This window comes from Rhinolophus ferrumequinum, chromosome 17, assembly GCF_004115265.2.
Source record: "Rhinolophus ferrumequinum isolate MPI-CBG mRhiFer1 chromosome 17, mRhiFer1_v1.p, whole genome shotgun sequence".
Classification (NCBI taxonomy): domain Eukaryota; kingdom Metazoa; phylum Chordata; class Mammalia; order Chiroptera; family Rhinolophidae; genus Rhinolophus; species Rhinolophus ferrumequinum.
In genome coordinates, this window is record NC_046300.1 from 42819187 (window position 1) to 42844225 (window position 25039).

Sequence of the window (25039 nt, forward strand, 5' to 3'; positions counted from 1 at the left end):
ACTCTCTCCCTTCCTGATTAATTTCTCTAATACACAGCTCTGAGGTAGTGTCACTTTTTATCATCTTCCTAAAGCTGACGAAATACAGCAGGGGATTTCTTATGCTGGCATTTAAGGGCCCCACGAATCTGGGCCCAACCCGCCCTTCCAATTATTATATGTCTTAGACTGAATCTTTTCATGGGCCCTGTACAACTGCTAAGCTGAACTACAGTTTCCCTTCCAAAGACATTCCTGCATTCCTGACCTTGTCTTATGCTGAATTCTGGGATTCAGAACTCTTTCTCTTGGAAATAGCCACATATCCAAATATTCGTCTTCCTTAAAAGCCACTCAGCTCATACATACCTCTTTCATAAATCTTCAAAATACCACCTAGCTTAGAAATAATGTCTCCATCATCTGAAATGCTTCTTTTTGGCATTTATCATCAAAATAGTTTTGTATAATAGTTATTTTAAAAATAACAGGTTTATTGAAATATAATTCATGTACTTTAAAATTCATCTTTTTAAAGCATAAATTCAGTGGCTTTCAGTATACATGGAGTTATGTAACCATCACCAATATCTAATTTCAGAATATCTTCATTACCTCAAAAAGAAACCTAGAACTCATAAGCAATTAGTCCCCATTCTCCACTTTCCCAAGACGTTGGCAAACACTATTCTTTTTGATTTGCCAATTTTGCATATTTCTTATAAATGGAATCATACAAGACTGGCTTCTTTCACTTGGCATAATGTTTTTATCCATTTGTAGCATGTACCTAGATGTCATTTCTTTTTATTGCCAAATAATATTCCATTGTATGGATATATACCATATTTTTTATCCATCCATCAGCTGATGGACAATTCTTTCAACAGAGTAGAATTAGTGAGTCACATGGTAACTATACATTTAACATATTGAGAAACTGCCAGACTGCTTTCCAAAATGACTGCACCATATTACATTCCTGCCAGCAAGGTCTGAGGTTTCCAATTTGTCCATCTTCTTGTCAGCACTTGTTATTGTTTCTTTTTGATTACAGCCATCCTAGTGATGTGAAGTGGGTTTGATTTGCATTTCTGTAATGACTAATAATTTCAAGCATTTTCCCATGTGCTTTTTTAAAAATTTTTTTTAAATTGGGGAATATTGGGGAACAGTGTGTTTTTCCAGGACCCATCAGCTACAAGTCAAGTCGTTGTTTTCGATCTAGTTGTGGAGGGCACAGCTCACTGGCCCATGTGGGAATCAAACCGACGACCTGGATGTTATGAGCACTGCACTCTAACCAACTAAGCCAACCGCCACCCTCCCATGTGCTTCTTGACCAATTGTATATCTTCTTTGGAGAAATGTCTATTCAACTTCTGTGCCAAATTTTAAACTGGGTTCTTTTTCTTTTTATTGTTGAAGAGTTCTTTATATATTTTCCTTATCAGATTCCTTATCAGGTATATGATTTGCAAATATTTTCTCCCATTCTGTAGGTTGTCTTTTTACTTTCTTCATGGTGTCCTGATGCACAACACTTTATTTTTACGAAGTTCTATTTATTTTTTCTTTGGTTGCTTGGTCTTTTGGTATCATACATAAGAAACCACTGTCTAACCCAAGGTCATTAAAATTTATTACGTTTTCTTCTAGTTTTATAGTTTTAGCTCTTACATTTAGGTCTATCATCCATTTTGAGCTGATTTTCATATATAGTGTAAGATAAAGGCCCAAATTCATTCTTTTACATGTGGAAATCCAGTTGTCCCAACTTTTCTTTGGAAAGATTATTCATCCTCCCTTGAACTGTCATGAAATGACCATAAAAGTAAAGGTTCATTTCTGCATTCTCAATTCTATTCCATTGATCTATCTATTTACCCTTATGACTGTACTATGCTGTCTTGATTACTACAGTTTTATAGTAAGTTGAAACTGGGAAGTGTGAGTCTCCCAGCTTTGTTCTTTCTCAAAATTATTTTGGCTATTCTGGGTCCTTTGCCTTTCCACATGAGTTTTACGAGCAGCTCATGTGCTATAATTACTTTTTTATTATTATTTCTGTCTCTCATTTTTGGAGGGTAAGACACAGATCGAACTACTTGCATTTGCCTACAGCACAGTGATTTGCTCATAAGAGATACTTAATATTATTAATTATGAAATTAATGAATGATAAAAGCACAAACATTCCAAAGCCTACCAAATTATTCATATCTGAATTATACAAAGAAAACACATCCCAAATAAACCACAAGAAAAACTCCAACTTACCACCATTCAGGCAATTTGAAGCCCTTCCCTGTCAACAATGCTTTCAATCCCCAGTATTACGAACGCACTGAGATTCCACAACATGCTCGCATTCCCTCAACCTTACAAGAAATGCATAAAATTTAGAGAGCAGAGGTTGCTACTTAAAATTTTAGCACCTTCCTTAGACATCCACAGAAATCCCAGAGGAATCTAAAATCTAGGTACCCAGGGCAAAAACTCTGATAAATATATTCACACCAATTTAGACAGGCCAGGCCCCAACTCACAACCATAGAAGTTACAAGGATTTGTCCCTTGCATGGGTGGAGAAAACATCATCATCACCTCCCTACTTCAAAGTATGTAAAGCAATACGCTCATTGAGTGTTTTCCTACACTTGTCTGATCAGAAAAATCACTTGGAACTTGACTCTAAAGGTCTGGGGTACGGCCTGAGATTCTGTATGCTTCACGAGAGCCCCAGGTGATTCTCATAGGCAAGCATGTGAAACAAGATGCTTTCAGTTACCAACCTTATTTACACCTTCCTGTGCTTTGCTCTATGCCAACTTAACATCCCGTTAGATGTCAGAAAACAGATGGAAGCAGTTAGCAAGCCTCATTCTTTCCACATTGGTTTTGTAAGAGTAGTACCACCACGCCCACCTAATCTAGCCCACATCCAAAATAACGTTTACATGAGAAGGCTTTACAAAGTGATATCAAAGTTATTTCTCCATCCACCTATGAACTGAGGCCTCTTGACACCGCTCAAAATAAATTCTCTAACTTTGGGGATTGCACAGAGCTTACTCTAAGCTCTTACTCTATGACTAATATTTGCTGTCAATCTTTCCTTATAGGAAGGTAGGTATTAAACAGCTATTTAAAAATTGTTAACTCTACCTATAATAAAAACAATAAGCACAGGACAGAAAACAAAAGAGCAAACAAAAACATAACCTCTACTCCCATATTTACTTCTATTTTTTAAAAATACAATTTTAACTTCTTTTTAAATGACCTCTGAATACGGGCTTCTCAATCTCCTCACTCCCCAGTGGGGGGAAAACTGCCAATTTCACAAACACACACGCCCTGCTACCTAGTTTTGTGGCTGGTAAGAGGGATTCTTGGAGGGGCCAAACCTTGCCTGCCTCCCTGCACATTTTATTTTTCAAATTTAGATTAAGTTTTTTTCCCCTCAGTACAGAAAAGAATAAAGAAGAAATTAAAATGGCCCGTATGAAAATCCGATCATTGGTTGCCTGGAGCTGAGGGTGGAGATATTTCTCAGGAAGGGGCACAAAAGAAATTTGGGGGGTAATTGGGAATGTTCTAGATCTTGTCTGTAGTGGTGGTGGTATATATGAGTGTATACATTAATTAAAATGCACTTAAAATGAGTAAATTTTACTGTATATAAATTATACCTCAAAAAAGTGATACAACTGACTCTGGGTGGTGAACACACAATGTAATTTATAGATGATGTGATACAGAATTGCACACCTGAAATCTATGTAATTTTACTAACAATTGTCACCCCAATAAATAAATAAATAAATAAATAAATAAATAAGTGATACAAAAAATGGTTTATAATCTTGATTAACATTTTCAAAACAGTGCATAAAGGTGCAAAATGAAAGTATAAGTCCCAAATGTCTCCAATACCTTTTCCTCAAAGTAATCAACATCAGTTTCCTGTTTAGCCTTCTAGGAAAAAAAATATTTTATGTCTAAACCAGCTCTGTAATGTATGTATCTTTGCTACCCCTTAAATATTGAAAAACCCACCTGGGAATGACAAAACCTAGAAAAAATACAATTAGCTGTGGTTTCTTGGCTCCCTTACCTCTGATGACCCCCACAACCTCACAAAAGGCAAAAAAAAGCAGCTTGAATTGAAATCCCCTGACGGACGTCAGAGATGCCTGAGGCACTTGGTGATATCTGCGTTTGGCTTAATAGGGCCTTATGAGACAGGACATGCTCCCCTCACCAGGAGGAGTAACAACAAGGCAGAAAAGAAGCAAAACGCATCAGAGCAGGGCCTTCAAATGCTAGTTTGGCCTCCCTTCTGGGCGGGTCTCAGCAGGCTGGGGGCGGTCCGACCCAGATTCATTAGGCACACCTGTGCATGTCTAATTAGCTTCCCAAGGCTCACCAGCAGGAACACCTGTTTGGGTTGGGAGGTGTGTGCTGGGACAAGGTGTCGAGGGTCCTTTTGGAAACAGGAAGAGTGTTGATGGGTCCATACAACTCAAAGGTATGTTCAGAGAGCAAGATTTGATCTGTGTCACCTTGACGAGTTACATACTTTGTAACCAAGAAGCCATTTTTATAGACTGAAGCTGTGATTTTCAAATGCCAATGTCCCTGGCAATTGTCACTCCGTGGATCTGGAATCAAGCTGGGGCATGTGTATGCTGAAATGGCTCCCACGGTGATTCTGATATACAACCAGATATGGGAGCCCCCAGATTAGGGCTCCTGCTTGTCTTCCACTTGAAAGCTAAAGGACTTTAATTTTATACCCATATCCACTCATGTCTCCTCCAGTCCGTTCTCCATGCAGTACCCAAACCTTATCATGTCTTAGCTTATGACTTCTCAGTGGCTTTCTGCTGCCCCTGGGTTGAAGATCAAAACCTTTAAAATGACCTATAAGATCCTGCCTGCGTCTCCTCCTCCTCCACTGTGCTCCCCCAACTCTGTCTTACCGGTACACTGGCCACCTTTTGGAGCTTCAAACTCACTGGACACTATTCTCACCCATCTTCTCCGCCTCTCCTGTGCCTCCCGGAAAAGTGCTTACTCCTCTCCCTTTTCTCTGTCACATAAACAACTGCTCCCTCCTACCTGGCAGCAAGGCATGCCCTGGACTAATATGGAAAGTGATGGTCTAGGGGAGGGAGAACAGCACGAACATTAATAAGTGCCGTCCGTGCCGAGCACCTCTGGATGTCTTCACACACTCATCTCATTTTGGCCTTATTACCATCCTGTGACCTTCCCCCATATTTCAGATAAAGAAATCGAGGCTGGGGAAGTGGCATAGCTTGCCCGAGATTTCACAGCTATCAAGAGGCAAAGCCGGGAAACTCAGTTCTGCTCTTTCTGACTCCAAAGTCTGGGGGAAGAAAGCTGAAAAGCAAGGAGGAGGTAAAAAGGAAAGAAAGGAAAGAGAAGGCCAGAGGAATTTTGAAAAATACTCCCCCCACAAACAAAAACTCAGTATTTAGATGGCTGCTATCGGGGTCTGGGTAGATTAAACTATCTTCAGTGGATTACGCCCGCTGGCCACAAAATCAATAGATCAGGAATGGAAGGGGTACCTTCCGTTCTGGTGTTTACACCTCAGTTAAGTAAGATCCACTTGAGCTCTAAGCCTGCCTTGCCTTGATGGGAAGAGAAGACCCAATGCCCAGACACAAACAGCCATTCTGAGAAGGCACGTTTGCAGCCATAACTGGAAACTGCTGCTTTCACTTCACAGCAGTTTCCAGCAGGCCTGGCAATATTTCTAGAGCTTGGAGTTTGCAAAAATAAAAACTAACTCCAGATCGTTCTTGGATGTTGAAAAGAGTCTTAATCAAATTCAATGCCAAAATAGAGAGTTTAGCAATTGCAAAACCCCAGACACACCACAGTGGTCTTTGTTTCATACAACAGCTTCAGCTACCATCACTGACCCACTTCTCGTTATCGAACTGGAGTCACCAAGGGACAGAAGAAGTAAGCTGGCAAGGAGCCAGCATCATCCTTAGAAAAATACTGCCGAATGCAGCTAATCCATCCAACCCTTTCCTACTCACTCACTGCCTCCAGAGCTGTAAGAGATTCTTTGTAGCTTTCTTTATAGGAGAGTAGATGAGCTGCCATTTTACCATTTTAATTAAAAGTGAAAGATGAAATCAACACTGACAAGTGTCTCTTATGTGCTCAGAACTGTGTTAGTGCTTAGTCAATGTCGTGTAATTTAATCTGTACATGTATTTCAGGAATTTATTATGATTATCGCCATTTTACTGATATAAAACATGAAGTTCATATTTTATATGAACAGTAAGTGGCAAGAGCTGCTTCAAATCCTTTTGTAAAATGAGCTAATGAATGAATGGATGAAAATGAAATTAAGAGGCCAGTCTGGGATTCTGATCAGATCTGTGATCACAGACACAGGCTTCAGGCCGCCTCACACGTGGGACCTCTCAAACAGGACAGCCTCATCAGGGGAGCAGAACTCGTGGGGCGCAGGTAACACCCTTCAACTAACAGTCATACCCACGTCCTCTTAGGACCAGAGATGCTAAGATGCTTTTGAACTCTGACAGTATAATTGATCCCCTCCTTTGTGTACCAAGCAAAGGAAGTCCCACTCTTTTCTTCTAGGGCCTCACACAGGAAGCCCAGACATTGTCAGGTCTTGGACCCAGATCCCTCCTTCTATTCAGTCATCTCCCCACTAGAACAGATCCCACCACATCCACATGGCTTGGGGTGTATCTATCACCTTCAAAAGACTCCAAAAGCAAATGGAACTAAACACTGGGTGATCTTGTGCCTATTACTTCACTTGTCTGAACCAAAAGGTGCTTCGCATCAAGTCAGGGTTGGGAATCATCTGTTGAAAGGGTGGTTGAATGGAGCGAGGGAGGGTGAGTAGATCACAAACCACAGCAGCTGATATGGTCAAACAGTAGACATTTGCACTGCCCGTTTTTCCTACCATTTCCATAGTCATCAATCTGAGCGGAACAGGACCAGAGGAGGACGGAGATTGCTTTTCTTGTGCTGAATCTCAGGAAATATGCTTATTGCTTATCTTCTTAACCCCCTTTCTCTAGACACACACTGCGATAAGCATTTCTGAGCACAGTAAAGAGACCTTATTAAAAGCTAAGCGAGGATTTGTTGGGCACAGTCTGTGCAGACAGGCCAAATAAATAGCAGTCCAAGGCCTGGCTAGAGACCCAGCTCTATCTCAGCATTTGTCTCACTTAGAGATTTCCCAGGCCAGGTCCCTCCCAGGGTCTTGTCCTAGTTCGGACTTTGTTCTACTTTTCTGAGAGTAACTAAAAGCAAGAATTCAAGAGCCTGAGAGAAGCATGAGGCTGGCACGTCTAAACCCTTAGGAAGAGCATACACATTCAGGGTCTTTATTCATGGGGACTTGAGAACCAAGTGTACATTCGCCCAAAACAAAAGACATGAACTGCCTGGTCCACAAAGTGGGATAAAAGCAGGACTGCTCTATTAACGATTGTCGTGTTTGAACGACCACCTTGCTTTTCATTCTTTAAGGTATGTCCAGACAATTGATCAGCAAGCTCCATAGGCAGCTAATTGCTGTCACATTCAGAATATCTCACCAGCCTGCAAACCAACTTCCCAGAGACAGCAGGGGTGGCCTGTACATTTTATAGCTCTTGAACTGTGCCTCTCATCAAAGAACCATGAAAAAGGGTTTGGCCTTACAGAACTCAGCCATCCCCCAGGAGCCAGGAAAAGATAACTTTTTTTATTTTTTTTTAATAGAACATCCCAGTTGTTGGGAAGCAGAGAGAACAATACCGTGCTACGATCTACCATGAAACAGTTCTCTCTACAAAAGAATACAGACTCCAGAGAGTATATACTATATGATTTCATTGACAGCAAGTCCAAAATTAGACAAGTCTCCCATGGTATTACGAGTCAAGAGATGCTTGCCTCTGTGTAGAAAGGAGGCAATAATAATTAGAAGAAGCATAGGGGGGCTTTGGGGATGCCTGGTACCATTTTATTTTGATGTGTCTGCTGGGCACGTGTTCCTTTTGTGATAATGCAAGACGTGTACTTAAGGACTGCTGACATTATCAGCATGCCATTTATACATCAATAAAATGATCACTTAAATTTAAAAAAAATCACTCTATAGACAGGAAGTGGCTTATACCTACGTGCTGTTGCCTGCCTGCAGAATCCCACCCATGGTTGCTTGCACCAGAGATTTTAAAAAAAGAACACACCCATAAGCCTATTTCCTCACCTTCAAATGGTTTTTTCACAGTTTTCAAATTCAATAAGAAGTTGTGTGCATGTGTGTGTTTGTGTTTTGTTTTTTGTTGTTGCTTTTCGGAATATCACTGAATTTCAGGGCCTACTCACGCCGTTTCCTGCACTTGGCCAATCTCTGGATGGGCCAAATTCTGCCTGTGGTCCCACAGAGAGATAGACAAAGTAATCCTTAGGCCTCCCAGGTCTGAAGCTCAGGAGAGCAGAGACACTGGGAGCGCAGGCGAAGTTAAGCAACTTTCTCCAGGTTACACAATGAGTTGCTGGTGGGGGGCCTTGTGGTTCTCTGTCCAAGGACTATCACTTCTCTACTACATCTCATTCCACAAGGGCCAGTTAATAACCACTCTCCTTTGGGGAACTGAGGAAAAAAATGATCCCAAGGAATGTCACTGGCCATTCTTTGTATACAAAGCACACAAAGGGGTTGATGGAGTTCCTCTCCAACAGGAAACCATTTGTCTCCGAGAGGAGGAGAGAAGCGCTGAGTCTGCACCACGGAGCTGCAGCAGAGCACAGTGTTTTCTGTGGAAACGATGTTCTCCTAATCAAAACACAGTTGCATACATGGACTCATTCCACTTTAAAAGAAGAAACTTAAAGGTTATAAATAGGGACTACACAACTCTGATTAATAATTTTAAAGCTCTTTCTCCACTTTCTTTTTTAGAAAGCAGTTAAAAATAAAGGCTTGAAACTTGAAATAATGTAAGCAAGTAATCACACACGCACTGGGCTTTTCCCATATATGGCTGCGTTGTTCTTCAGCCTTTGAAAAGGACAAATGAAGAGATGGCCAACAACCAAAATAATCCTTCAGACATTTGAAAAAGAGGAGAAAGAACTAGAAGAGTTGATGAATGACAAACAATTGCAAGGCTCAATGGGGATAAGTAACACTGAGAGGGATTAGTTGCCATAGTACTTTAAAAACAGGGGCACATGCATTTTGACACTGGACCCTTCTATAAAGAGACTGTTTTGCCCTCTGGCCTCAACACTGAGAAAACTACAACGGCGGTAATTTAACATAAAGGACTTAAAGAAGGAAACCAGTGCAGGAGCATGACTGAAAATTTAATTATGGCCCCTCTCAGTATGAAGTCTGTAAAGGAGATAAGGGCACATCTCAAGGTCAGAAAAAAAGGGAAGGAGATGTGAAAAAGGGAAGAGAGTGGGGATTTGAATGAAATAAGAGAGCCTAAAAAGCAGAGGTCAGCTCTGGAGGACTGCTTCTTTATGATGGAGAGTTATTACAGTGTCAGTTGGGTCCTACTTGAAATGTTTCTGTAGAAAAGATTAACACATTCATATCAAATAAATGCCACCTTTGTGAGACAGGCTGGAAAGGTCACATTTGCAGTGTTTCATGGTTCACAAAGCCTCGTCACAGATATAGCCCTGGACACAAGGTAAAGCACCTGCTTTTACTGATATGGAACACTGAGGCTTGGGGAGGGTAAGGGATCTAACACCAGGTCTATGGAGGGCGACTTGGTGCAGCTGCCGTAGCAATTCGAAGCTAATTTTCCCAATGTGCAGGCCAGGCGTCTTTCTACTCACAAAATCTCAGAAAGAGCACTCACTGGCCAGAGGGCCACGTTTAGGTCTGGATTGCGGCTCATCCACTTTCTTTCTCTGTGACCTAAGTAATTTCTCCCCTTCTGATTCTCATCCTCAATGGGAAAGTGACAGGGCTTTACTAGGTGGCAGGAGGCAGGTGGCGGGGAGGCAGAGCGACGCGCATGTGATCCAGTGAGTCACCCTGCTCTCTGCACTCCTCTGTGAGTCTGCCTCACAAATCCCCAGGCAGGACTCTTGGGCACTGTCACCACGCACCAAGACAGGCTTCCCGTTACAGACGGACATGCATGCACAGAACCTAGAGAAATGGTTTCCAAAAAGACTAGAAAACCTCTTTATTCCTCCACACATAGAGTAACAAAAATTTAGAAACATGAATTCTAAATTTTCGTTCCACTCCTCTTTTCCTTTTTCACTTTCAATGGAATGGACCTTCCTTAGGGTGCTTCAGATTTGTTTCCTAAAAAGACACCCCACTTTTTGGTGACACTGCACACTTCTAATGGTTTCCCCAGGCATACCAATAAAGGCTTTCTGTTTCGCTAGGGAGTCAGTCATAATAGCAAGCAATAGCAACAAACACAGCAGGCATCATATTTATTGAGGGGTGGTGACAGGCCAGTCCCTCTTGCTGAACGCTTTTTATGTTTTATCCCTAATCTCTGCAATAAGGTCAGTATATTGTTTCCATCTTATGGATAAGAAAACTGAGACTCACAGAAGATGGCCAAGGAAGGCCACCTTAATAACTGCAGGACTGGGATTGAAACTGCTGGCTGGCTGACTCCCACGCCCACTCTTCCTTCTTCTCCTTCATTATGAGGCCTCTAATCTACACACCAAAGGCATCAGAGACTCGGAGTAATGCTGCTTGCCCATGATTTCTTCTTGTCATGGGCCATCTAAATGGGGTACCTTCTAGGTGATCACCAAGTGGTCCCGCTGAAATTCCAGGCTGCTGGAGGGTGAAGTAAGGTGGAGAAGAGGTGGGCTGGGCTAATGGCATGTAAAGTAACCCCAAATGCTTTCCCTTGCACCACTGGGATCAGGTCCAGAATTGGGATTTCGTTTCCAAATCACTAACCTGGTGAGGCACAAGCCCAAGAGAGGTTGGAGGCTCATTCATGCGGTCGTCACTGCTGCTGGCAATGGCGTAGCCCCTGAGAAAAGGAAACAATGAGAGCAGCTCATGTTTAACACACGTGAGGATAACCTGGCGGCCGTCCATGGAAGATTTATAAGGATAAGTAAAATGCCCCATGCTAGGCGGCCTGAGCCAGCAAGAAACCCATTTCTTTGTCAGGGAAGGCAGAAGAGTACTACAACAATGCCTGCGTTTTAGGATCAGAAAGACCCGAGCTTGTGACCATAGGCGAGTTGCTTAACTTCTTGATGTTTCAGGTCCCTCATCTATAAAACAGGAATAAGATGGCTGTGAGGCATACACTTTGGAATGAGTTAGACAAACTGCTGAGTGCAATGTCTGGCACATGGTAAGTCCCTCACTCAGTAAAGCACCACAGCACACTTTCATATTGGAATTTGAAATGGAAAATTTTCCAACCTTAACTTGCTGAGGTGAAGTAAATGCTACCATAATGGAGGAAGGAGAAAGAAAAGTGAGGAACTCATTGGGCAGGAGAATGAATACATATCTTCCTGAAAAACGGTGTGGTGTTTGCTTATGGCACAGAAGACACATGGCACAGGACCTGGTGCCAGCCTACAACTGGGGCAAACATGGAAGACAGACAGTGTCAGGACTCGCAGAATCCGCTCTCCAGGATTTTCTCCTTGATGCTTCCTATAAGGAGGCCACACTAAACTTTGATGGCAGGGACAGCCAAGGGGGATGGCAGAGATGAGTGGAACACAAAAAAAGCTGCTTGTTTTCATTTAATTCTGGAGTATCCATACTAGTTACATACGCTACCAACAGTGTATAGAGGCTATCTTTTCAACTGTGTTAAAAAACTCTGAGTCACACAATAAATAGAACATTCATGTTCATTTCTGAGAATTGGAAAATAAATCCTTCAAAAATTCAATTCTCTCTGTCTATATTACAAACAGCATAGCAGAATCATTTTAAAAACAGAGTTTGGAGCCAAACTGGCTGAGCTAAAGCCCAGCTTTACCACATAAGCAGCTATGCAAATTTCAGCATCTTACTTATCCTCTCTATGCCTCAATTTCTCATCAAACATGGGACTAATAACAGTGCTTTCCTAGTAGGTTTGTTTTGAGGATTAAATGAGTTAATATTTGTAAAGTGCTTAGAACTGTTTGAAAAATAAAATATAGTGTATTTGTCATATACTCAGGTGTAAATATTTGTTTGATTTTAGTCTGTCTTCACCATCTGACATTTGACAGCATGGTCTCAGGCAGATATTGAGAGAATCTTAAATTATCTAATGTTTTTCCTTTTTTTTTAATTTGTTTCCTTTCCTTTTCTTTACTTTTCTCTTCCTTCCTTCTTTTTAAAATTACTGGCTCTGTTTTAAAAATTAATTTAATCTTTGTCTCACTTCTCTTTATTACAAGATGAACTCATTCTATTGTAAGTGATAAAGTAAGATCTTCTCCTTGCTTGGAGAAGATAGGGTGTCCAGATCACAAATGTGATCATTTTTGTAACTTTAACATAATGTATATATAACGTGTTAAACATATAGACTAAAAGACCCAAAGTCAAGTTGAAACAATAAACACCAGCCCACTCATTTCTTTCCTCTCACATGCAAACCTACTACACTATAAGTACTTAAAAATTAAAAGAGATTTTTGAAATTGGTATTTTTAAAAGTGGTATTTTAAAAATGGTAGACTAGGTAGTCAAGACCAAGCCTTCAATTGAGAACAAATAGGAATGACAAAGTAAAACAAACGTTTGTTTGAAAGCATCAGAGAGCTACCAAGGTAGGGGAGAATTACAGAACCAAGATCTGTGAGAGGAGAGAAGCATACAAAGGTAAACCAGGTATTTGCAAGAGAAGCGTTCTTTCATCAAGTGACTGCCAACCTCCAAAAGCAGTGGGCATAGGATCAAAAGCTAAACAGTGACACTGAAAGACTCATGGGTTGGAGGGAAAACTACAGTGTGAGGTCTACCAAGAAGCAGAAACCATGGAAAATATCCCAGGCTTTGAGCTGGGACCATGGGGGGCTACCTCCTCAGAGCAAGGGTGAACCAGAAATAGTATTTAGTTGTTCTAGGACTAATTGTACCCTTGGCCTAGCAGTGTACCAGAAGGAAATGTAAATCACATCATCTTTTTAAGTTTTCATATATAATCTCCAGTACTCAGTCAAAAATAACAAAGCAGGTTCACGGAATCGGGGAAATTTAAATACTATACTGAATGATATTAAGGAACTGCCTTTAATTTGTTTTTATATGTGAAAATAGTAGCAATACATTCTAAAAAGATAAATTTTTATGAATGAAATGCTACATCTTGAATTTGCTGTAAAATAAGCCAGTGGGAGGAGAAAAAAGTTGATAGTAGTATAGATAAATGATGGTTCACCATGTGTTGGAAATTGTTGAAGCCTGTTGGTATATACAAGGGAGTTTATTATTTTATTCATATATTTCCTTTCATATATGTTTCAATTTGTTTAAAAAAACCACCAGCTATATGAGAAGACTACATATATATATGTATAAAAGCCAAGAAAACCAATAGACAATAGGAAAAGACCCATAGAGATCCAGATAATAGAAATATCTGATAAGGACTTAAAAGGAAAATACGATTGAATGTATTCAAGGAATGAAAAGGACCAAATTCTGAATTTTAGCAGAGAACAGGAAATGCATAAAATAAGGGCAAATGGAAATACTAGAACCAAAACATTTAATAATGAAATTAAAAACCCAATGGATCATTTTCACACATATTAGAAACAGAAGAAGTGAGAATTAGTAAACTGGAAGATAAGCCAGACCGAAGCAAGAAAAGACAAAGTGATGAAAAACACAGAAGAGAGCACAGGTTGATTCTAACTAGTAAGAGGCAATTAGAGACTCAAAAGGTAAGAAGCATGAGAGAAAGGGGCAGGAGCAATACTTTCAACAGATAAAGGCTGAGAATTTTCCACAACAGATGAAAAACATCAAGACATGGATTCAAGAAGCAATAGAAAGCACGATCAGAATGAATACAGTAGATATTAATACATTATAGTACTACTTTGAATACCAATAACAATGAGAAAAATCTTAAAAGCAACTGGGGGGAGAGGAAGAGGAAGAAAAATTGTATCAAAGGAGCAGCAATGAGATAACACGTAGTTCCTCAAGGAAGATAAAGGCAGGCAGAGACAATAAGATTATACTTTCAATGTGTTTAAAGAGAATTACCTCAAACCTTGAATTTTATACACAGCAAAAATATATTTCAAACATGAAGACAAAACAAAGATATTTTCAGACAAACAAATATCTTTGTCACTAGCATTTTTAAAGAAAAGAATAAAGGGTATTCTTCAGGCAGAAGGAAAATGCCCTTGGCTGGAAAGCTGAAGATATAAAAAGAAATGAAAAGTAACAAAAAGGAAAATGTTAGTAAAACTGAATGAATGCCAACAATATAACAATAATATTTTCTGGGGTTTAAAATATAGACAGATTTTTAAGAAAATGAGTGTGCAGACATTGCTGTTTGCCCACCCAACATTCATTCTCTACTTCTGTCTTATCGCAGTTTTATTCAGAGAGGCAATGTGCCTAGCCAAAGCAACTATTAGGTTGGTGCAAAAATAATTGCGGTTTTTGCAATTATTTTTAACCTTTTAAACCGCAATTACTTTTGCACGAACCTAATACATTCGTCAGTCTTCCCTGCACTAAGAGTGCAAGGTCATGTGATACAGAAACTACAATCAATGGGTAAGTCTTCCAGGAAAGCTCTTTAAGAAGTGGGCAAGCCCCAGTGGAGCACAACTATTACCGTTTGGTCATTCCTTTCTTCTTAACTGTAACACACAAGCAATATCGGAGGCAGAGCACTCATCTTGTGACCAAAGAGAGAAGCATAAGGTAGAAAGCTACGAGGGGCTGAGTGAATGACGAGAAGGAACTCAAGTCCCTGAAGCCTTTGTATTCGCCCTGGACTGCCCACCTCCCGGCTCCGTGCTGCATAAGAAAGCCCCATTTGGCTAAGTCACTGAAGATGGATATCTGCTACATACAGCCAAATGCAATTTCTATCATATGTAATTCATGTGCTGCCTTACACATGTTCAGAGCTAAGGAGATCAAAACTTACTAACAGAATAAAAGCAGGAAGGTCCTAAGGCCCGCTACCAAAATTTTTATTCTTCCATATCATCAGTCACTAACTCTAGGAGAGTTCAATTCCAAAAGGATGCAGAGATGTAGCCCCAAAGATCACATGACAAGATGTCCCAGGCCAAGAATCAGACCAAGTTTTTTAGTATTGGTTTTTGTTTTTGTTTTCTTTGAGGACAGAAAGAGCAACACAATTCTCAGGAGAGTCAGACTGAGAAAAGGCCAAGGGAGACACAAAGCTTTCTTTGTTTAAATACCCATCTCTAAACAGCAAACTCACCCTTCTGGATGCTGCAAAACAGAAACCATCAATTCCACTGCCAGAGCTCCTGCAATCATGGCCAGTCCTGGACGGCTCACAGTGCACTGCTGGTCCAAGGTCCGGTCTCTGGTTGACTACAGAGACACAATCATTGACATGTGCTCAAAGTTCTAATTCCACTCATGAAACTTCTCCATGCTATAGCTATACAACATAACTAAATGCTCACTGCTGGCAAAGAACATTCAGCCTCATATAATATCATTTCTTGCAAGTACCAAGAAAAACAAAATATACAATTTAGGGAACCAAATGAGGTAACTTGCTAAAAAGGATTAGCAGTTACAAACAAATGAAAGATTGGGGGTTTAGCTGCCTCATATATGGAGTTGCATCAGGCGCCCTTTTAACTGACTCAATTCAACTCTACTGTGTGTGGTAGTTGAAAAAGAGCCGCAGAGAGAAATAATGATTTGGTTAGCACAAATGATTCTGTCCTGCTATTTTAATGGAAATAATTCCTCCAAGTGAGATGGGAGCAATAATTTGCTATTCCTGCAGTGCTCAGATCCTCTGTGCCTCTTACAGTATGGGCACCTTGTGATCCCAGGGCTTAAATATAAATATTTTTGCTGCAGCATGGCTCCAAACATAAGTCTTCATTAGTTCAACCAAAGAAATTCTAATCTTCCAACTCTTGGCAAATTAAGGGATTGTTAGTGATAATTTTGACTCTGAAATTTTCACCTGATGAACAGATGTGCCTTTATTGCAAATGACCCTTAATCCTATTAGTTGTTAATAACGAAATAACAGGACCAGCTATGTATTATAACACCACGATGGAGATCATAAAGCCATCCTTCTTTACCTAAGAGAATATTTCTCTTTTTTTCTTTATACTGAGAGGACATAAAAGCCAGTCGTCCAAAAGAGACATGAGTTACTAAGGACCAAGTTTTAAAAGAAGGAGAAAATGGAGTGGAGGATACAGAAAACAACTCTGCTTTGTTTCACTAGAAGCGATGATCTGTTCTGATAAAAGACGATGCCTACAGACTGCCTGGCAGGTGGCGTTCACACTATCGCATCTTAATTTGACAGTGTAGTGCTTGCTGGTTAGAGCACTTTCACACTTGACCACCTTGCACTGTCAGGAAAAGTGTTCTTCCCTCTCCTACTGGAGTTAGCAGATAAGATACAAGATGCCCACAGTTAAATTTGAATTTTAGATAAACAATGAATCATTTTAATATAAGCAGGTCTCAAACATTGCATGGGACATACTTATGTGGTACAGCACAGCCTCCCCATTTAATCCTCTCCTCACTAACATACATGTAGGAGACTGTGCTGAGCATTTCCAGGGATCAGTCTATCCTGCAGTTTCCTTGCTGAGCTTTTGCACAAAAATGGTTTGTTGCTGCATTTTTATTGGTGAACAGGGAACAACTATACACAGCCGATGATGCCAATCAAGGCTCATAGTGGCATGATGCCACCCCCCAAACTGGAGAATTCTTTTCTCTATTAAAAGATAATTTTTAAATAGTCACAAAGGAAAGAGCTCAGTCCCTCTATCCTAGTGGGCAAGATGGCTGTAGGAAATATTTGGAACAACAAAGAAATCTACTTACATCTCCTGGGGCCACCACATCATTGCAGAAATAGCAGCCAAGTTTGTAACCAGGGATGTTGGCAAAAAGCGACGAGCCCAGGTCGGCAGGTGCCACAGGGTGGCTGGGACACAAGTCCCCAGCCCCCTGTTGCTTAGGTTTCTTCAGGCCGTGTCTCATGACAACAAATGTGTCAAATCCCAAGGCAGCATTGATGACTAGCTGTGGGTTTCAAGGGATAAAAGACCAGAGTTAAGAGACAGACACTTGCATTTTAAGCCATGAATAATTTCATATTTGGTCAACTTTTTAACCTTATTTTATAAGCATATGCATATAAATGAAATTAGATTCTAGAAGATGTTGGTAAAAGCTACCCAGTACTGAGGGCTTATTAAGTGCAAAAGTGATTAACATAAATTATCTCCTTTAGTTTCATTTAAACCGCCCAGTAAACATTTCCTATTTACAGATAAGGATATTGAAAGTCAGAGAGGTTACTTCTATGACTTTCTCAAGATAACTTAGCTGGTAAGAGATAGGTGTACAAAACTAAGTCTCGATAATTCTCACCCATCCTTTCCATCATTATGCTATCATCTGCCATGTCTGTGCAGATTTTTTCGTAACAGCTTTGTTGATATATAATTCACATCTTATACAATTCACCCTCCAGATATTTAAGGACAGTTTTCTTTTTTTCATTTACACTATAAGTCGTCTTAGTTGTAATTTAACTTATTCTTCCAAATTTCTGGTTATACCAAAATATATAAAAACCACTGGAAAAATAAAGAAAAATCATACCAGAAAAAAACAAAACAAAAATCACTCACAATATCACAGCCCAGACCATGACTTGGGGTATTTCTTCCTGTTATTTTCTTCCCTTCTCTCCCCTTCCTTCCCTCCCTTCCTCCCTTTTTCTTGCCCCCTCTCCCAAAACATAGATATAAATGTTTATATATAAAAACATAATTGATATAGAATATATACAATATTGTATCTTGATTAACATAATGTGTTATTTTCCATGTTATTAAAATTCTTTGAAAACAACCATGAATGGCTGCCTATTATTCTATCCCATGTGTGTAACATGATTTATTTAACCATCAAAACTGTGGGCCCTTGAAGTTGTCACTGACCAAATAGTAATGAACAAGACAAAGTCTTTGTACTCTTGGAACTTACATTTTAGTGTAAATAGAGTACCTCTTCCAGTGTAGAGTACCTCAAAGGCTTAGTAAAGGATAACTACTACGAGGTGTGATCAAAAAGTATGGAGAATGTTTAAATTTTAAAAAATGTGTTACAGTAAAAGACACATTGCCATTAATCCCCCTCAAAATACTCTTCCTCGCTTCAAACACACTTATCCCATCGTTCTTGCCACTTTCTGAACCAGTTCTGGAAGTCCTCTTTCATGAGTGTCTTTAGTTGTGCTGTCATGGCTGCCTCAATGTCCTAAATCATTTTAACTTTGGGGAAGAGCCAGAAGTCGCATGGTGCCAGATCTGGTGAATAAGGTGGATGAGGACACACTGTTATGTTTTTATTTGACAGAAATTGCCGTACCAGAAGCGATATGTGACATGGAACGTTGTCATGATGGAGGATGAAGTAAAGACACTCACGAAAGAGGACTTCCAGAACCGCTTCAGGAAGTGACAAGAACGATGGGTTCAGTGTGTTTGAAGCAAGGAGCAGTATTTTGAGGGGATTAATGGCAATGTGCCTTTTACTGTAATAATTTTTGTTTTTCATTTAAATATTCACCATATTTTTTATCATACTTTCGTATGTTGGATGATGGTGGTGAGACAGTCTGCAGTGGAAGCCCTTTAGCACCGGGTCACTAGGTCACACAAAGCACACCTCTTTTCTGGAGGGAGGACAGCCTCAGGACAATTCTCCGTCTACGGTGATGGTACACTGAATCACAACCAGAGCCAGGAGCCCCAGGATATACACATTCTACCTTTCTCTTGCTCGCAGCAATAACAGCAGGAAGCCACCGGCTCTCCCTGGTGTCCATCAACAGAAAGACGACATCATGGCTTTCGATGAGCTGCTCCAGTTGCTCCACATCCCTGCGGGCTTGCTCCAGGGTGACACCGGAGAAGTTCACTGGATGTCCAGGCATCGGGATGCTCATGTTGAACCCTCTGGCATTCTGGGGAAACACCAGATGTGTGGATGTCTGGAGCAGAGGTATAGGAGATGCCTCAGCCCATCTCCCCATAGCCACAAGTTTGTCTGCATGGTCACTTGCACCCAGAAATTTCTCTCTGCATGATTATGCTGCTTTTCCCTTTTGCTACCCATGCCCTCCATCTTCTTCACCTCTGCACCCCAGACCTCTTTGGCCTGTCATCCCAGGGCCCCTAAGGCTGGATAAAGCAACAAACATGTATGAATCCTAGTTCCAAAGTGGGTGGGGAGAACTCTGGAGAAAACTGTATCTCTGGCTCTTTCCTACAATCTGAAGCCAAGAAACATCATCAAAATGCACTCTGCTTGCCCAAATCCTCTCTGTCCAGCCAAGTTGTCACTTTCTACTTGTTCCCAAAACGTATCCTCCCCTCCATTTCCTTAGTGTATAGCATCTCCAATAGTCTTGCCTTAATCTTCTTAGGGTATATGAATTTTTAAAAAACAACCCTCAAAACCAAAAACCTCTTTTGGCCAGAACACCTCTTTAGGAGAGCGTAGATATTTGGGGGGAGGTGGATGGGGCGGGCGATAGCAGAGTGTGGGGCTGAAGTGCAGCCTCATTCCCTGCCCAAAAGGAGAAGTTGCCCAGCAACCTTCAAGTGTGGGGGACTCAGCATTTTTCACAGGGGCTTTAGAACTGCTCTATAATTTACCACTTGCCCCTCCGCTGGCCCCACAGAGTCTTGGCAGATTACCAGTGAGTGACATATGGGTGCCAATGAAGCTGGGAACATTAACTTTCCACAGAAAAGAAAGTGTTCTAGATTCACAAACAGTACCCTTAATCCCCTTATTACCGCTGGCCTCAGCCAAGTGTGTGAAAACATTGGCTTTTTCATTCATTTGCCAAAACCCCTTACCTACTGGGGAAAAAAAGCTCAGGGGGCAGGGGAAGTGGTTTTTTTACAAAGGAAAATCTATTTTGTACATTGTAGCTATTTTCTCCTAATCTTGAACTCTAAACCTAATCTCTGGAATTCAAGAAAGGGACAATAGTAACAACAGCAACAATTTTAAAAAATGAAAAGATAAAAAAAGTTGTAAGCAATGCAGGAAAGAATGCCAAGCAGAAAGTATTTCAGAAAGAAGAAAGGTTCAAAACAAGTCCATTTTAACAATAAGAACACTACAAAGACAGCTTGTAGGACCTCAGTCATTCATTCATTCACCAAATACTATAAGAAACAAATAAGAAAAGCAACTGCAACAGCAATAGTAATAATGACAATAATAATAACAACTTACGGTCTTATTACAATTGACAAAGCATTTTAAATGGTAACTTGATTGAAAAGGGTATTACTTAGGTACTGTAATGACACCAAGATTAAAGCATAATTACCCAATACCAATTCTGACCTTTTGAATAACACAGATCCTCACCCACATCCACTTTGCTAACCTAAATAATTCTCTGCTCGCTAACGTTTCAGCCAGCCAACCTCTGTAGGACTGGCACTTCGCCCACCATATAGGTCCACATGCCCGAGGCTGGAATTCAGCAAGTTTCAACATAGTGGGTTTCAAGCTTGGCTGCATGCTAGAACCACCCAGACAGTTTTACAAATTCCTAACGCCAGGCTTTTCCCCAGACCATTTAAATTGAATCTCTCAGAGTAGCCCAGCAGCTATCAGCATTTTCTAAAACTCCCCAGATGATTCAATCGTGTAGCCAGGGTGAGGTATAACTCACAGAAAGTGAAGTACACAGATCTCGAGTGCGCGGTACAGTTCAAGGGGTTTTGACAAAGTGCAGATTAACCAGTGCCCTCACCTATCAGGATACAGAACATTTCCATGACCCGGGAACCGTTCTCCTGCCCCTTCCCAGGCAATCCCTGCTACTCCCTTCGCCTGCTGGGACCACCACTGTTCTGACTCTGTAAACCCTCGATTAGTTTTGCCTATTCTAGAACCTCATATAAATGGTATCCTACTGTATAGACTTGTTCGTGCTTGGCTTCTTTCGCTCAGCATGTTTTTGAGGCTCATCCATATTAAGTATCAATAGTACGTTCCTTTTTGTTGTGTGACGGTACCTCAATTTGTTTACTCACTTTCTTATTGACAGCGATTTGGGTTACTTATAAATTTTGGCTTTTATGAATAAAGCTACTATGGACATTCTTGTGTAAGTCTTTTAGTGTATATACCGTGCTTCCCCCAAAATAACACCTAGCTGGAAAATCAGCTCTAAGGCATCTTTTGGAGCAAAAATTCATATATGACCCGGTCTTATATTATATTATGTTAGATAAGACTGGGTCTTATAGTAAAATAAAACTGGATCTTATATTAATTTTTGCTCCAAAAGATGCATTAGAGCTGATTGTCCGGCTAGGTCTTATTTTCGGGGAAACATGGTATATGTTCTCATTTCTCTTAGGTAAATATCTAGAAGTGGAATTTTGGGTTCATTAGGTAGGTGTATGTTTAGTTTCATGAGAAACTGCCAGGCTGATTTCCAAAGTTTGGCCAGCAAACTATGAGTTCTGGCTACTCGACAACCTGATAACACTCAGCATTGTCAATCTTTTTAACTTTAGCCATTTTAGTGAGTGAGGAGGGATACATATTTGTGGTTTTAATTTATGTTTCCCTGGTGACTATCGATGTTGAGCATTTTTGTGTTCATTGGCCATTTATAGAACTTCACTATGAAATAAGTGCTGTTCAAGTCTTTTGCCCCTTAAAATGTGGTTTGTCTGTCTTACTACTGAGTGGTGGGAGTTGTTTATGTATTCTAGATAAAAGTTGTTTGCCAAATATACATACATGAGTATTTTCTCAGTTTTTGGCTAACCTTTTCATTCTCTTAATGGCGTCTTGAGAAGCAGAAGTTTTAGATTTTGATGAAGTCCCACTTACCCATTTTTTCACTTATGGTCAGTATTTACTAGGTCCCAAGAAATCTGCCTATCACAAGATCACTAAGTTGCTTGCTCCTAGAAGCGTTGCAGTTTTAGCTTTTATGTTTAGTTCTATGGCTTTACTGGGGTATCACCTAAGGACTCAGATTATTCAATGAGGTCTGTCCCTTCTGGATAGGTGGGACTCCAATGTCTCCCCGCCTCGCTGGAGCTCTGGTATCTCCATTCTCACAGCAGGATGGCGGTGCTTTTTGCCCAGCCTTCCTTATAGAGTCATGTCTTGAGCATGTACAACGTGATAATTCAAAGACTCAAGGTGCTGCCTAGAGAGTTTTCTGGAACTTCTTCTCTATATAGCTCCTATATGTCTGATACTCTGGCCTGCAAATTCCAGCCACCTTAGCTGCTCTGAACTCTTATCATCAGTTTCCTCAGCTCATCAAGACCAAGACTATCCCATGGGCTCTGGCATGGGACAGTAAGTTCCTTCACGCAATTGGTTGGGACAAACATTCTTTCTTTCCCTTCTGTCTAGGATTACAGTCCTCCGATGCCTGTAGTTCCTTGTCTAAAGAGAGTCATTTCATATATTTACCAAGGTGTAAAATTGTTTATGGTAGGAGAACTAATCCAATATCAGTTACTCATCAGATTTCCAGAGTTGGATTTTAAAGCTTTAGTGTGACTCATAATCCTACATTTTATTGCCTCACCTAAAAAAAAAAAAAGGTGACCTCAAACAGTCATTTAATTTATTAAAGGTCACTTTTTTTTTCTATTCAATTAATTCAACCCCAAAATTAGGCACAGTATTAGTAGCAGAGCAGTTCTGTTCATGTCTTGTTCACTTAGGACTAGCCTTTTGGTCACGGCATGGTCTAAGGAAGGTAACGGATAAGTATTTGTTGAGTGAAAAAAACTACACTAAATTGACCATATAGAGAAACTGTTCTTTCCTGGTAAGCCTAGCTAACCAATAAGTGAAATAGTTTCACAAGTATTTTTCATGAATTTGATGAATTACACCCGTACTTTGGTGGGTTCTGTACATTACCTATTCTTACTTATAAGGCTTGAAGGATAGAAGTATACGAGGCCTGGCTCCGGATCTCAAGGATTTCATAATCCAATAGAGAAAATTGAGTAATATGACATAAGTACTGAGGAAGAGGCTCGATCCTGGTGGGCTGATGTTTTCAAGAAAAGCTGACCTTGATCTCTGAGGGCCAGACGTGGCCCTTGCTTCTGCCCCAGCCTCTTGTCTGCCTTCCTTGACCTCCGTGCTTCACCCACTCTGGGTAAAGCAGTTCCACAGAAATACCACGCTGCTCCCTACCTCAGGTGTTTGCACAGACAGCTCTGCCACCCTTAGTCTAGCTAACTCCCACTCATCCTTCAGGACTTAACTTCATCAAGGAAGTCTAGCCTAGGTCAGGGCTTCCTGTTAAACAATCTCACACAACTGAGCTCCTGCTTCGTGTACATATTACACTTATAATTATTTGTGAAATTAGTTGTTAAAGACTATCTCACCCACAAGATTATAAGCTCCAAGTAGGTGAGAGGGAACTTTGTCTGTCTTGTTCCCCAGTCCCTAAAATATGTAGGCCTTAAATATTTGATAAGTAAGTAACAGAATAACAACAAATAAATAGGAGGAAATGCACTGGCTCATAGACAATGGCTAGGATTTGGGCAAGCCAAAATTTCAGGCAACAAATAAGTGGCAGAGCTCAGATTCAAAGGCAGGTCTGTCTAGGCCCCAAGGGGAGTTCATAACACTCTTCAGTGATAGACTGGATTATTCTTCTCAACTACGCACTGCCTCCCTCTAACAGAATTATATGTCCATTCCTTTGCCATATGACTTTGCAGGACCTCCCACGCAGAAGGCAGAGTACTGACCGAACCCACTGACTGTGGCTATGGCCGTGACTTGCTTTGGCAATGGAGATGGAGAACACTGCAGTGTCATTACTGAACTGGGACTTTAAGAGGTATAGGCACGGTAAGTTTTCACCAGCACTTTTACACTTCCACCTTCTACAGTAAGAAGAGCAGGACCAGATGGCTGTTGGTCCTTGAGGCTAGATTTTGAAATAATGACATATACAGCAGACTGGAACCTGACTCGAAGCCTGGAGTCCAGTCTAGCCCAGCAGCTAAACCACAGCCAACCTGCAGACCTGTGAGCACGAAATAAATGTTTATCACTGTAAGCTACTGAGATGTAGGGATGTATGATACATAATACTGTTGCAGCAGAAACCTGAATAGTATGGTTTCTCAATAACAGGGCTGTCGTTCATTCTTATTTCTTTTGGCATCCAGCAACTAGCTGGGCACATAGTGGGTGCTCAATCAATACTGTTGAATTTAACGTTCCTCAGGTACATGGCTCAAATGAGCAAAACTATCAAAGTCACTTCTAAAGCAAAGACTTCTAAAAATGAAAAAATGAGTGACTAAACAGAGAAACTTTGAGAAAGCGGGCTTTTTTTAGCTAGGGCTGAGAGCCTCTTGTGGCACTTTAAGTATAAGCAGATGTTTCAAAGACACCTAATCTAACCTCCGTCAGATAAATTGAGTAAGCACGCAAGATATAGAATCCTTTTGCTGGATGACCTCAAAAACACTAGCAAGATTCTGAATCAAATGACCTGAAAGACTTGTTTCTTATTATCGGGTGTTTTTAAAGTAAATGATCCAACTCGAAAATATGAAGCAGCTATAGTAAAATACTAAATATTTAGTTTTTCTTCTGTACAGACTTACATTCAATTTAATTTCATAAAGCTATTCTAAGTAACTATCTCTATATTCTAGTGATAAAAGAAAAATAATATCCTATACCTGAGCCACCATAAATCCCTTTGGAATAAGGCAG

General features: G+C 40.5%; 1 protein-coding gene across 2 annotated transcripts in view; it reads right to left on the reverse strand.

The window, feature by feature from the left end:
- Positions 1–25039, reverse strand: part of ATG7 (autophagy related 7) — a 215687-nt gene that overhangs the window by 134594 nt on the left and 56054 nt on the right. For both annotated transcript variants that reach the window (XM_033132876.1, XM_033132877.1), the window contains exons 13-16: positions 19047–19241; positions 17087–17287; positions 15468–15583; positions 10973–11048 (exon numbers count right to left, since the gene is read on the reverse strand). In XM_033132876.1, coding sequence (XP_032988767.1) covers positions 10973–11048; positions 15468–15583; positions 17087–17287; positions 19047–19241 — 588 coding nt within the window. The remainder of the gene's footprint in view (positions 1–10972; positions 11049–15467; positions 15584–17086; positions 17288–19046; positions 19242–25039) is intronic.